Below are 10,627 nucleotides of genomic sequence, written 5' to 3'. Positions count from 1 at the left end.
GTTAACAAGCTCTTTTTTTACACCCTGTATATTTATATGAATGGTGTGCAACATCAGTATGCAACCATGACCTTTGCGAATCATGCTACAGTAACATAGTTATGCTGTGCTATTTTGACCAATGGTATTTACAGGTTACAGGTCAATGCTCCAATCATGAACTTTTTGACAGTCATCGTAATTCAAGGGTTACCAGTTCCAAAATATGAATTTCATCATTTAACAAACAGCATACTGATTATGTACCTTGTTTCGCATCAACATTAAAGAAGATGGCACATATTATGGGAAACTATGTGGCACATAAAAGCTGTACTATGAGTTTTACAACATAAATGTTCTGTGAACTGTACAATGGATCTGGCAACATTTTTTTTTGAAATTGCTATTTTGGTATTTGTGGCTTGAAATACCAAAGTATTAATTTGGAGAACTGTACCTAACTGTAAATTTTGTACACAAAAATATTAATTAGCATCAATTAAAGTTTTGCTAGTAAAATCAATACTATGTATAATGAATGAATTATAAAATTATATTCCTTTGCCTCAACTTTGTAGCTGGCCACTCGCACGGTCCGAGGCATTTGACATAAAAAAATATAAATTACAAATGGCGTTTACGTAGAATAGACAGATGTGTTCACGGCCACGATGGGCGATGATTCTTTGATATTACGAGAAGATGGTTATATTCATATGAACTTTCCTGTTACTTCTTTAACGTATCATAGTAATTTAAATATAATATTGGTGAAGACTCTCGTTGGTGGTGTACACGTTTTGGATGTGAACTCTGGTGTGATACTCCAGTCTTCTTTCCTGTCAGCAGCGGGTAAGTTTAGACGCTATTGGTCCTCTGACAAAAGATTGGTGCTCCGTAATCGGTGTTTTTATCCAGTTTTCTCGTGTATCAAGATATAGGTTATCGTATTTTTGGATGAGTGATGATCGACAAAGAGATCGTTTCCGTGTCCTACATTGTTCTGCTGACAGTTGACAATAAACAAGTCGTATTGCACCGGATCGTGTTGTGGTTTTAGACGAGGGCGGCGCGCTAGGCGTCGAGTACGCGCCGGGTGCGGACCGGGTTTTTCTGTGGGACAACAGCGGCGTGGGCGCTCGCACCGACTACAATGGGGTGCTCCTGCTGCACACGGCCCTGCAACGCCCGCTGCCCTCCTCGCAGCCCGACAAAATAATTCGCATTGAACTCGTTTTGTCTGAGGTTCGTATCTTAGTTCATTCTATTCACACCTCATTTCTCTTGTGATTGCATTTTCTGCCTACTGTTTGTACTATGATAATGTCAAGTTTATCTGTTTGGTAGAGACTTAAATTTTGCATACTGTGAGAAGAAACATTGTTAAGTGATTCACATGCATTATTCATTCAAATTGGTTTCCAATAGTTTTCATATTGTAGTTTCACAAACACAATTGGATTCAATACAGTTTTCCTAAAATGAACAAGGATAAAATTGCGAAATGTGATGTAAGATATTGATCGAACATTGAAACGCAACATATTGATTGAAACTTATAATATCGCATAATTAGTCAGAGAACTAAGTTATTGATGTTTATTTACATTATCTTTACATTGTACAAAGAATTTTTGTTTTCTGTTTAATTTTCTGTTAGATTTATCTGGATTAGCAAGCAATATGAAGTTGATAGATGATATTCTATGTAGGTAGTATACCTACCTACATATACTTTTTATTTTTTTTACTAGATGAGAATATCTTAATGTTATTATCAGGGTAAATATTATATCAACCCTATCATTATTATTAATGCATTATATTTTGCTTGTTTTCATTTATATGGATCTACATAACATGGAGTGAACTATTGGTGTACCTCACTTTGAGTACAAGCACTGATGCTTCTTATTCAATCTACGGTGGAAATCTTTTAAACTTTATGAGGTGGTTCTCTTTTTTTGAGATTCAATTAATCATCAATATTAGAAAGATTCCGAGGTTGTTCTTATAAAAATAAATAATTTATTGTTTTCTTTAGTTTCATATTGAAATGTTTTACTGTGTGTTTGCACAAATTGCTTATCCAATTAGTTTCTGATCGTGAGTAATTTAGCTTATTGATTCATATTTGATTTTAATTAAACACATCTTTAATTTACACTTAGAAGATTATGATTTAAATATAAGCAGTAATATACCCCTTTACATTAGAGCTTCTCTACAAGAACTAAAATATCAGATTGTGAGAAATAGTTAGTTGATTCCTCAATAATTAATCCACTTATCTGAATCTAAATAATCAACTCTTATTCTGAAAATAAAAGCTTTTTCATTTCTCAATCTGTAATAAGAATAGACAAAGTTTATGGGTACTGTAAACTCCTTCTATTATTGCCAGAGTGATTTAGTGCAGCTTATTTTTAGGTTAATGGAGTTTATTCTCATTTGTGATTATTTAAAGTAAAAATAACTATGATTCCACTGATTTTCATCAAGAAGCATTATAACTCATCATTGTTTCAGTTATTACTGAACTAGGGGCAGTACACCCTATGTAAAATACAATGTTGTTATTATATTACAAACACTTCGGATTTTTATCATAACAACATAAAGACTAGGTCATCATATTGAGTTTCGCTTCAAACAATGTGGAAGCATTACTATTAAGTTTCATATGACATAAGAATTCACAGTGGTGACTAATGTGCGGGTAGCTAATTGCATTGCATTGTGTTGTTATTGATGAAAGGTTTTAATGATTCAATTAGATTTCTCTGTTACAAACTTTATTTTCATACTGATCTTTATAAACTACTAGCTGTGCCCGCGACTTCGTACGCGTGAAAACCCGTTTTCGCAACATTTTTCATTATTGCTCTGCTCCTCTTGATCGTAGCGTGATGTTGTATAGCCTATAGCCTTCCTCGATCGATATGGGCTATCTAACACTGAAAGAATTTTTCAAATTGGACCAGTAGTTCCGGAGATTAGCGCGTTCAAGTAAACAAACAAACAAACTCTTCAGCTTTATAATATTAGTATAGATAGATTAAGTTGTATTTTAGTAGTACTTGTATTATGATAGTGTTTAGTTATGAGTCATAATCACTTATAGACAATAGGATCTAATTTGAATACAGGATATGCTGAGTTTATTTTTGAGGGAAAGCAGTACATGAATATTGTATTAGGGTTAATCTATTAATATCACTTGCTAATTTTTAACTGTGAGAGATAGACAGTTAAAGTTTGGTGAAAGTGCAAACATACTGTGATAACTCATATTTATATTTTGTTATTCCAAAGATCAAAGTTTAAATAATATACTTGGTTGTTTTACTTAGTTTTTATTTAGATAGTACATTCAATCTTGTTAACTATTCATTTACAATATATCAACAATGAAAATGCCTTTTAAGCTATTATTGAATTTTATCAGCATCAGTAGATGTGCCAAACAATGTTTTAACTATATTTTAATTGTAATTGTTTTAAAATACTAATAATATTTTAGTTGTAAATGTATTGTATTTGAGAATTTTATTCTACGTTGTCCTTTTTGTAAAAAGGCAACATAGTGACACATAAATTGAAAAATTACAGAAGTGAATCAACACTGATGTACTTTTCCAGTGCATATGTTAAACATAATGGATTGTTTCAGGCTGTTCTCCTGTACCAGTGTCTGGAGAGCCTAGACGCTCACTCGATTGAGGGCCTATCGGACTTCATCACTGAACTCAAGAACGCCATAGATGCCGAGCCTGTTCGTAAGGGCGTGAAGGCGCAAAAGGTAAAGATTTAAATTTATTTATGTTCTATCATTCATCATCATCATCATTTCAGCCACAGGGCGTCCACTGCTGAACATAGGCTTTCCCCAATGATTTCTTCATGGCCCGGTTGGTAATGGTCTGCAACCAGCACCTTTCTGCTATCTTTATTAGAATTCGGTTCACCTTGTGGGCGGACGTCCTACACGGCGTTCTATTACATATTATGAAAAAGTAATTAAGAGTGAAACTAGCCACATGAACATTGAGTTAGGGCCGCCTTACTTATTTATCATCAAACAAATACTATGCTGCTTATGTTTATATGATGGATGAATAAATGTATTAAAGTTGTGCAATATGATTTATGTTTGGTGTTTATGGGACATTACAATCTAATCTTAGAAGGAAAAAAAGGATACATGTGCATTGGAAAGTACATTATTTTATGATAAAATCTAATGCTTCATGATATTATTTTGCCATATCTATTGATTGGCTGTCAGGATCTCGTAGTGTTGTTGATCGATAGACAGATTTTATATTTTAATATGAGCATACAAGTCATACAACTCACTTTATTTCCATTTCTTACTTGTATATTTCTAGAGACTCGAGAATATGTGGCGAAATATAGTTTTTTTAACACAGGGTTTTTTTATTTACAGGGTTCTTAAATTGAAGTATTTCAATTCAATATGTTTTTCTAGTTAGTAGTTTATATTGTGCAGGCATTTCATTTCATAAATATAGGGCGTGGCAAAGGGAATGGCAGGCATTCGTTTTATTTTAGGGTTTAGGCAAGTTCTTGATACAAAGTGAAGATTTGAGAAAACAGTAGTAGAAAACTCATTTAGTGCAATTTGTCAAACATTGTTGCACATGATTTTGTGTTTTTTATCGGCAAAAAATGTAATCAGTTTCGAAACTTAGTATCAATACTAGGCTACTAGTCTATATCCACATCTTATAAGAATCCAATATGGACAGCATAGGACTGTTAATTTTTTTTAGTTGTCGCAATCCTTTGTTATTGTATTTCATTATCCAGCAATGGATATATTTAGCGGAAACTGAAACGTAAAATCCAAATTGTCTGCAGTGGAGCACAGTCATCATCCGACTGCCGCAGTCGACAGTCCGCTTGGTGACCACCGGAGTAGTCCAGGAGTTGAAGGGCCAGAACCGACGGATCCCGGCTCTTGCCATCGCCTCAGCCGTCGGCCAGCGGGCCAACGAGCTCGTGCCCTGCTCCCGGGATGAGGAGACCAGGCCGTTGATGTACTCTGAGGCCGAGAGGAAAGAGACTTTCAAACGATGGCCTCATATGGATTACAAGTGAGTTGAATTGTTGTAATACTTAGGCCCAGAACAGACAGTGAAACGCAACTGCAACGAAACTGCAACTTTGTGATGATTCTGATGATTAAAACTGAAACTTTCAAACTGGTCGCGTCATGTGTGGTCTCTCAACGGACGCTATGGCAGAAACTTAGATGCAACTCAAAAGTAACTAGCAATCGCAGTTTCGTTGCAGTAGCGTTTCACCGTCTGTTCTGGGCCTTAGAAGCTGACTCGTTACGGCAGCTTTATTTAGAAACATCTTTGTGTACCTATAGCATTCTGTGGCGTCTTCTGTGTGTGTAAGTTGTCTTATAAATGAACTAGTTCACCTGATCTGTTTTAAAAATTCACCTACTTAGCTCACATACCGTTCTGGATGTATTTATATTGCATGGAAATAGTATTTTCAAATTTTTTTAAAGACAACTGAGCTCTAAAAATTGTAATCTACCAATCAATGCGGGCTATCGTTTTTATACTTAACAGTTGGCACCCCTGGCGATTGACAGGACCTTACTCTACAGTGGCGCCATCTTGATGAGTGCAAATGCGATAGTCCTCCTACCACTTTAGCGCTCACAAGTTGGCGCCACTGTCTTCGCTAACTAGCAAGTGACAGGACCTTACTCTACAGTGGCGCAAACTGGTGAGCGCTAAAACGATAGCCCTCATTGAATTACTAGTTCAATGATACGAAAATGTCTCATTCTATGCGTGAAATAAAAACATCTTTATTCCTAGTTGCCTAAAGTTCATTTTTCCACCAGATGGGCGTTACCAGCGCGTATGGCGCAAGCAGGCTTCTACCACCAGCCCACACCTAGCGGCGATGACCGTGCTATGTGCTTCACCTGCCTGGTGTGTCTAGTCTGCTGGGAGAAGTCCGACGAGCCCTGGGTGGAACACGAGCGTCACTCGCCCAACTGCCCCTTTGTACGGGGGGAATATACGCACAACGTGCCCATATCAGTAAGTGTTGAATTACTTTAACTGGCAGATAATGCCTTATTTGCACCAATTTATATGGTATTAAGGATTAAATTAATAATAGTATTTGAGAAGTTAAAGCAATGATGTTCTTGGGCGTAGTTGCATCACCTTAACTTTAACCGTAACTATATCCGGTGTTTTTCTATGGAATTTTCAGACTTTTGATATTTGTTATATTTAATGTAAGATGGCCATTCGCTAAGTTAGATTAAATCAGACTTTCCCAATTCCTCAACTTCAAAATATTGTCATATTTTAACCCATTAACGCCCTCTGTACACACGTGTGTACACTTCTTTAAACTTTATTTCTGAACGCAACTTCTAATGTTAAGTCAAATTACTTGATAAAACCTAATCTAGATGTCGATACAAGGTAAGAAATATAAAAAAGTTGGAGGGTGGTGTAAAAATAAATGTCTAATTAACATTTTTTTCCGACCTTTTCTCAAAGTGACTGGCGCCGGTTGTGAAATAATACTGATATAATATATTTTAGCTTTATTTTGATTCAATTCTACGTTTCAAGGTAAGTTTACATTGTGAATTATTATTATAAGCTAAAAAAATAATAAATATATACATATAACATACCAAAAATTGTTCAAGAATGTTGGTGTACACGCTTGTGTACAGTGGGTGAATGTATACTAAGAAAAACATTTTTTTCAAGACCAGGTTGATGATTGAAGATGTCACATAGATAACGTTTATCATCTCAAAACGAGTTTCAAAACTAGAGGAAGCCATCGAATCCATTATGGCAGCTGAAGATGACAATACGGAGCTAAAATTTATCATCGTACCACCTGATCCTGCTGTTGTTAGTGATGAAGAAGAAGGTGCATAAGATGATTTGACTTCCTCGGTACTTTGAGATATACCAGGTACTATCGAGCTATTACGCGACCAACCTTCAGATGAAGAGTCGGAGTGGGTCAATAGCGATGAAGAAACTCTTTCAAGCCTTGGTCCGGCTCAAAAACGTGCTCGTAAGGAAGTTGCTGAAAATCCTACTTGGAGAAAAATATCACCCATTTTTTCTACTGCTCATGAAATCACCCAAACTAGTGGATATGGCGGTCTCAAATGCATGGCGCTTATATGTACTTACCGTGTAAACCAAAAACACAACGTACTTGGATCAATTGGCTTTTAGGCGATCTATTGCCAGATCGTATTTACCCAATAATAAAACGAAGACGCGGCCATCATCGTCAACATCATATTTACAGTCAAGCAATGGAGGGCATAACCGTATTGTAAACCCTCTTAGGTGTGTTATTTGCCATAGTAGGGACGTTGGTATTGCTCTAAATGCCTGAAAACGCTTTGCGTAGAGCGACCTTGCTTCGGGAAATTTCTCACCTGATCCGCCCATTGTACACACCTGTGTACAGGGTTTTTTTTCAAGGTTTTTAATTTTTTTTCAATATTTTTTTGTGTTTATAGATTACTTGTAATCCATTCAGTAGCAATAATAAAAAATATTATGAAAATATATCGTGGTTTCACTATGGGCGTTAATGGGTTAATGATGATCAATGATTGACATGTAATGAACATTATGAATAAATTTCTTATTCTTATTCTTATTCTTATTCAATGCCAGCTTGAAATAATGTTACATGCACTCTTTCATAAGACAAAAAGTTGCGTTACACTTACACGAATTTAAAAAATCTGTAGATTTGTAGACTTTATGAAGTATCTTTCGCGCACGTTCGTAATAACTCCGCTGTATGTCATGCAGCAGCAAGCCTGGCATAAACTAATCTTATGCTTGACTTGTAAGATATTTTTAGTAGGTATTGGACGTGTTTGAAACATATTATTCCGTTGTTCAGGTCACAAACGCCACAGCTTGCGCCGTCCCGAGCCCGAACGTGACCATAGTGTCTAAAGGCAACACGGGGGAGCTAATCGCCGCGGGAACTTCCGACGGCAAGGTCAACATCTGGCGCTTCGAGTGCGGCCTGCGGTTGGCCAAGTTCATCCACCTGTCGCCCTACGACTCGATCTTCAGCGGTATACTCAGCACGGACTGCAATAAAGTCTGGTCGGCGAGTATAGAGAAAGATACCTGTAAGTGTCTAGTAGTATTGTTGTATAGGTCTACGCTTAACTCGTCAGTGCCTGAGTAATGGGAGCGGCACAGGAGGAGTGACTTTGATATATTATGACGTGTCAGAACATAAAAATCGAAACTTTAGATATTTGCATATTTGAAGTCTCACTAACGTTCGACGTCCCAAAAACACCCTCCCGTGCTGTTGCTCCTATACCTCNTAAACTGCTTAAGTTAGATGCTTGAAATTTGGCATGCAGGTACCTTAGTAAACTCAAAGCTTAGTTACAACAGGATATTGCAAAATTCCCACGGGAACGGGAGTTAGCGGGAAAAAAACATTGCTATGAAAAAATCTAAACCGCGTAAGATAGATGAAGGGGGTAAAACGGGATCCACGCGTACGAAGTCGCGGGCGGCCGCTAGTTTATCAATAAAAACAAATACTATGCTGCTTATGTTTATATGATGGATGAATAAATGTATTAAAGTTGTGCAATATGATTAATGTTTGGTGTTTAGGGACATTACATTTGGTTTGTTGTCGACACGACAAGAAGAAGAGGGACATTACAATCTAATCTTCAAAGGAAAAAAAGGATACATGACTGTGCATTGGAAAGTACATTATTTTATGATAAAATCTAATGCTTCATGATATTATTTTGCCATATTTATTGATTGGCTGTCAGGATCTTGTAGTGTTGTTGATCGATAGACAGATTTTATATTTTAATATGAGCATACAACGCATTTTATTTCCATTTCTTACTTCTATATTTCTAGAAACACGAGATTATGTGGCGAAATATAGTTTTTTAACACAATTTATTTACAGGGTTCCTAAATTGAAGTAATTAAATATGTTTTTTTAGTTAGTAGTTTATATTGTGCAGGACTTTCATTTCATAAATATAGGGTGTGGCAAAGGGAATGGCAGGCATTCGTTTTGTTTTAGGGTTTAGGCAAGTTCTTGATATGAAGTGAAGATTTGAGAAAACAGTACTTACTCATTTAGTGTAATTTGTCAAACATTGTTGCACATGATTTTGTGTTTTTTTAGCGGCAAAAAATCTAATCAATTTCGATCCTTAGTATCAATACTAGGCTACTAGTCTATATCCACATCTTATAAGAATCCAATATGGATAGGACTGTAAGTTTTTTTTTTAGTTGTGGCAATCCTTTGTTATTGTATTTCATTATCCAGCAATGGATATATTTAGCGGAAACTGAAACGTAAAATCAAAATTGTCTGCAGTGGAGCACAGTCATCATCCGACTGCCGCAGTCGACAGTCCGCTTGGTGACCACCGGAGTAGTCCAAGAGTTGAAAGGCCAGAACCGACGGATCCCGGCTCTCGCTATCGCCTCGGCCGTCGGCCAGAGAGCCAACGAGCTCGTGCCCTGCTCCCGGGATGAGGAGACCAGGCCGTTGATGTACTCTGAGGCCGAGAGGAAAGAGACTTTCAAACGATGGCCTCATATGGATTACAAGTGAGTTGAATTGTAATTCTTAACTTAGAAGCTGACTCGTTTCGGCAGTTTTATTTAGAAACATCTTTGTGTACACATACCACTTTGTGACGGCTTCTGAGTGTATACCATCCTTAAGTTGTCTTATAAATGAACTAGTTCACCTGATCTGTCTCAAAAATTCACCTACTTAGCTCACATACCGTTCTGGATGTATTTATATTGCATGAGGCTACAACTTCGTGGTTGTAAAGAAATAGTATTTTCAATTTTTTTTTTAAGACAACTGAGCTCTAAAAATTGTAATCCACCAATCAATGCGGGCTATCGTTTTTATACTTAACAGTTGGCACCCCTTGCGATTGACAGGACCTTACTCTACAGTGGCGCCATCTTGATGAGTGCAAATGCGATAGTCCTCCTACCACTTTAGCGCTCACAAGTTGGCGCCACTGTCTTCGCTAACTAGCAAGTGACAGGACCTTACTCTACAGTGGCGCTAACTGGTAAGCGCTAAAACGATAGCCCTCATTGAATTACTAGTTCAATGATACGAAAATGTCTCATTTTATGCGTGAAATAAGAACATCTTTATGCTAGTTGCTCAAACATCTTTTGTTTTTACCAGATGGGCGTTACCAGCGCGTATGGCGCAAGCAGGCTTCTACCACCAGCCCACACCTAGTGGCGATGACCGTGCTATGTGCTTCACCTGCCTGGTGTGCCTAGTCTGCTGGGAGAAGTCCGACGAGCCCTGGGTGGAGCACGAGCGCCACTCGCCCAACTGCCCCTTTGTACGGGGCGAATATACGCACAACGTGCCCATATCAGTAAGTGTTGAGCAACTTTAAGAGCGCTTCAGTTAGGTGACTTGGCAGCGCGACAGATGCGATGTTTCTGAATATTTCTGACAGCGGATGCCTGCCTACACAAGATAAAAAAAATCCATACCAATTTAAATGTCATTAGAGATTAAATAAATGTTT

At 37.2% G+C, this 10,627-nt stretch overlaps 1 protein-coding gene across 1 annotated transcript in view; it reads left to right on the top strand.

Annotated features, from left to right (window-relative positions):
* Window positions 1–596: 596 nt before the first annotated feature.
* Window positions 597–10,627, top strand: part of Bruce (BIR repeat containing ubiquitin-conjugating enzyme) — an 88,924-nt gene continuing 78,893 nt past the window's right edge. Inside the window, exons 1-6 of the mRNA XM_028320968.1 lie at window positions 597–834; window positions 1,043–1,227; window positions 3,656–3,784; window positions 4,867–5,102; window positions 5,876–6,077; window positions 7,945–8,182. Coding sequence (XP_028176769.1) covers window positions 654–834; window positions 1,043–1,227; window positions 3,656–3,784; window positions 4,867–5,102; window positions 5,876–6,077; window positions 7,945–8,182 — 1,171 coding nt within the window. The 5' untranslated portion in view covers window positions 597–653. The remainder of the gene's footprint in view (window positions 835–1,042; window positions 1,228–3,655; window positions 3,785–4,866; window positions 5,103–5,875; window positions 6,078–7,944; window positions 8,183–10,627) is intronic.

This window comes from Ostrinia furnacalis, unplaced genomic scaffold (assembly GCF_004193835.3).
Source record: "Ostrinia furnacalis isolate ACB-3 unplaced genomic scaffold, ASM419383v2 OfSCF7464, whole genome shotgun sequence".
Classification (NCBI taxonomy): Eukaryota; Metazoa; Arthropoda; class Insecta; order Lepidoptera; family Crambidae; genus Ostrinia; species Ostrinia furnacalis.
The sequence above is the reverse complement of the archived record's forward strand: the minus strand, read 5'-3'. Positions and strand labels throughout refer to the sequence as shown.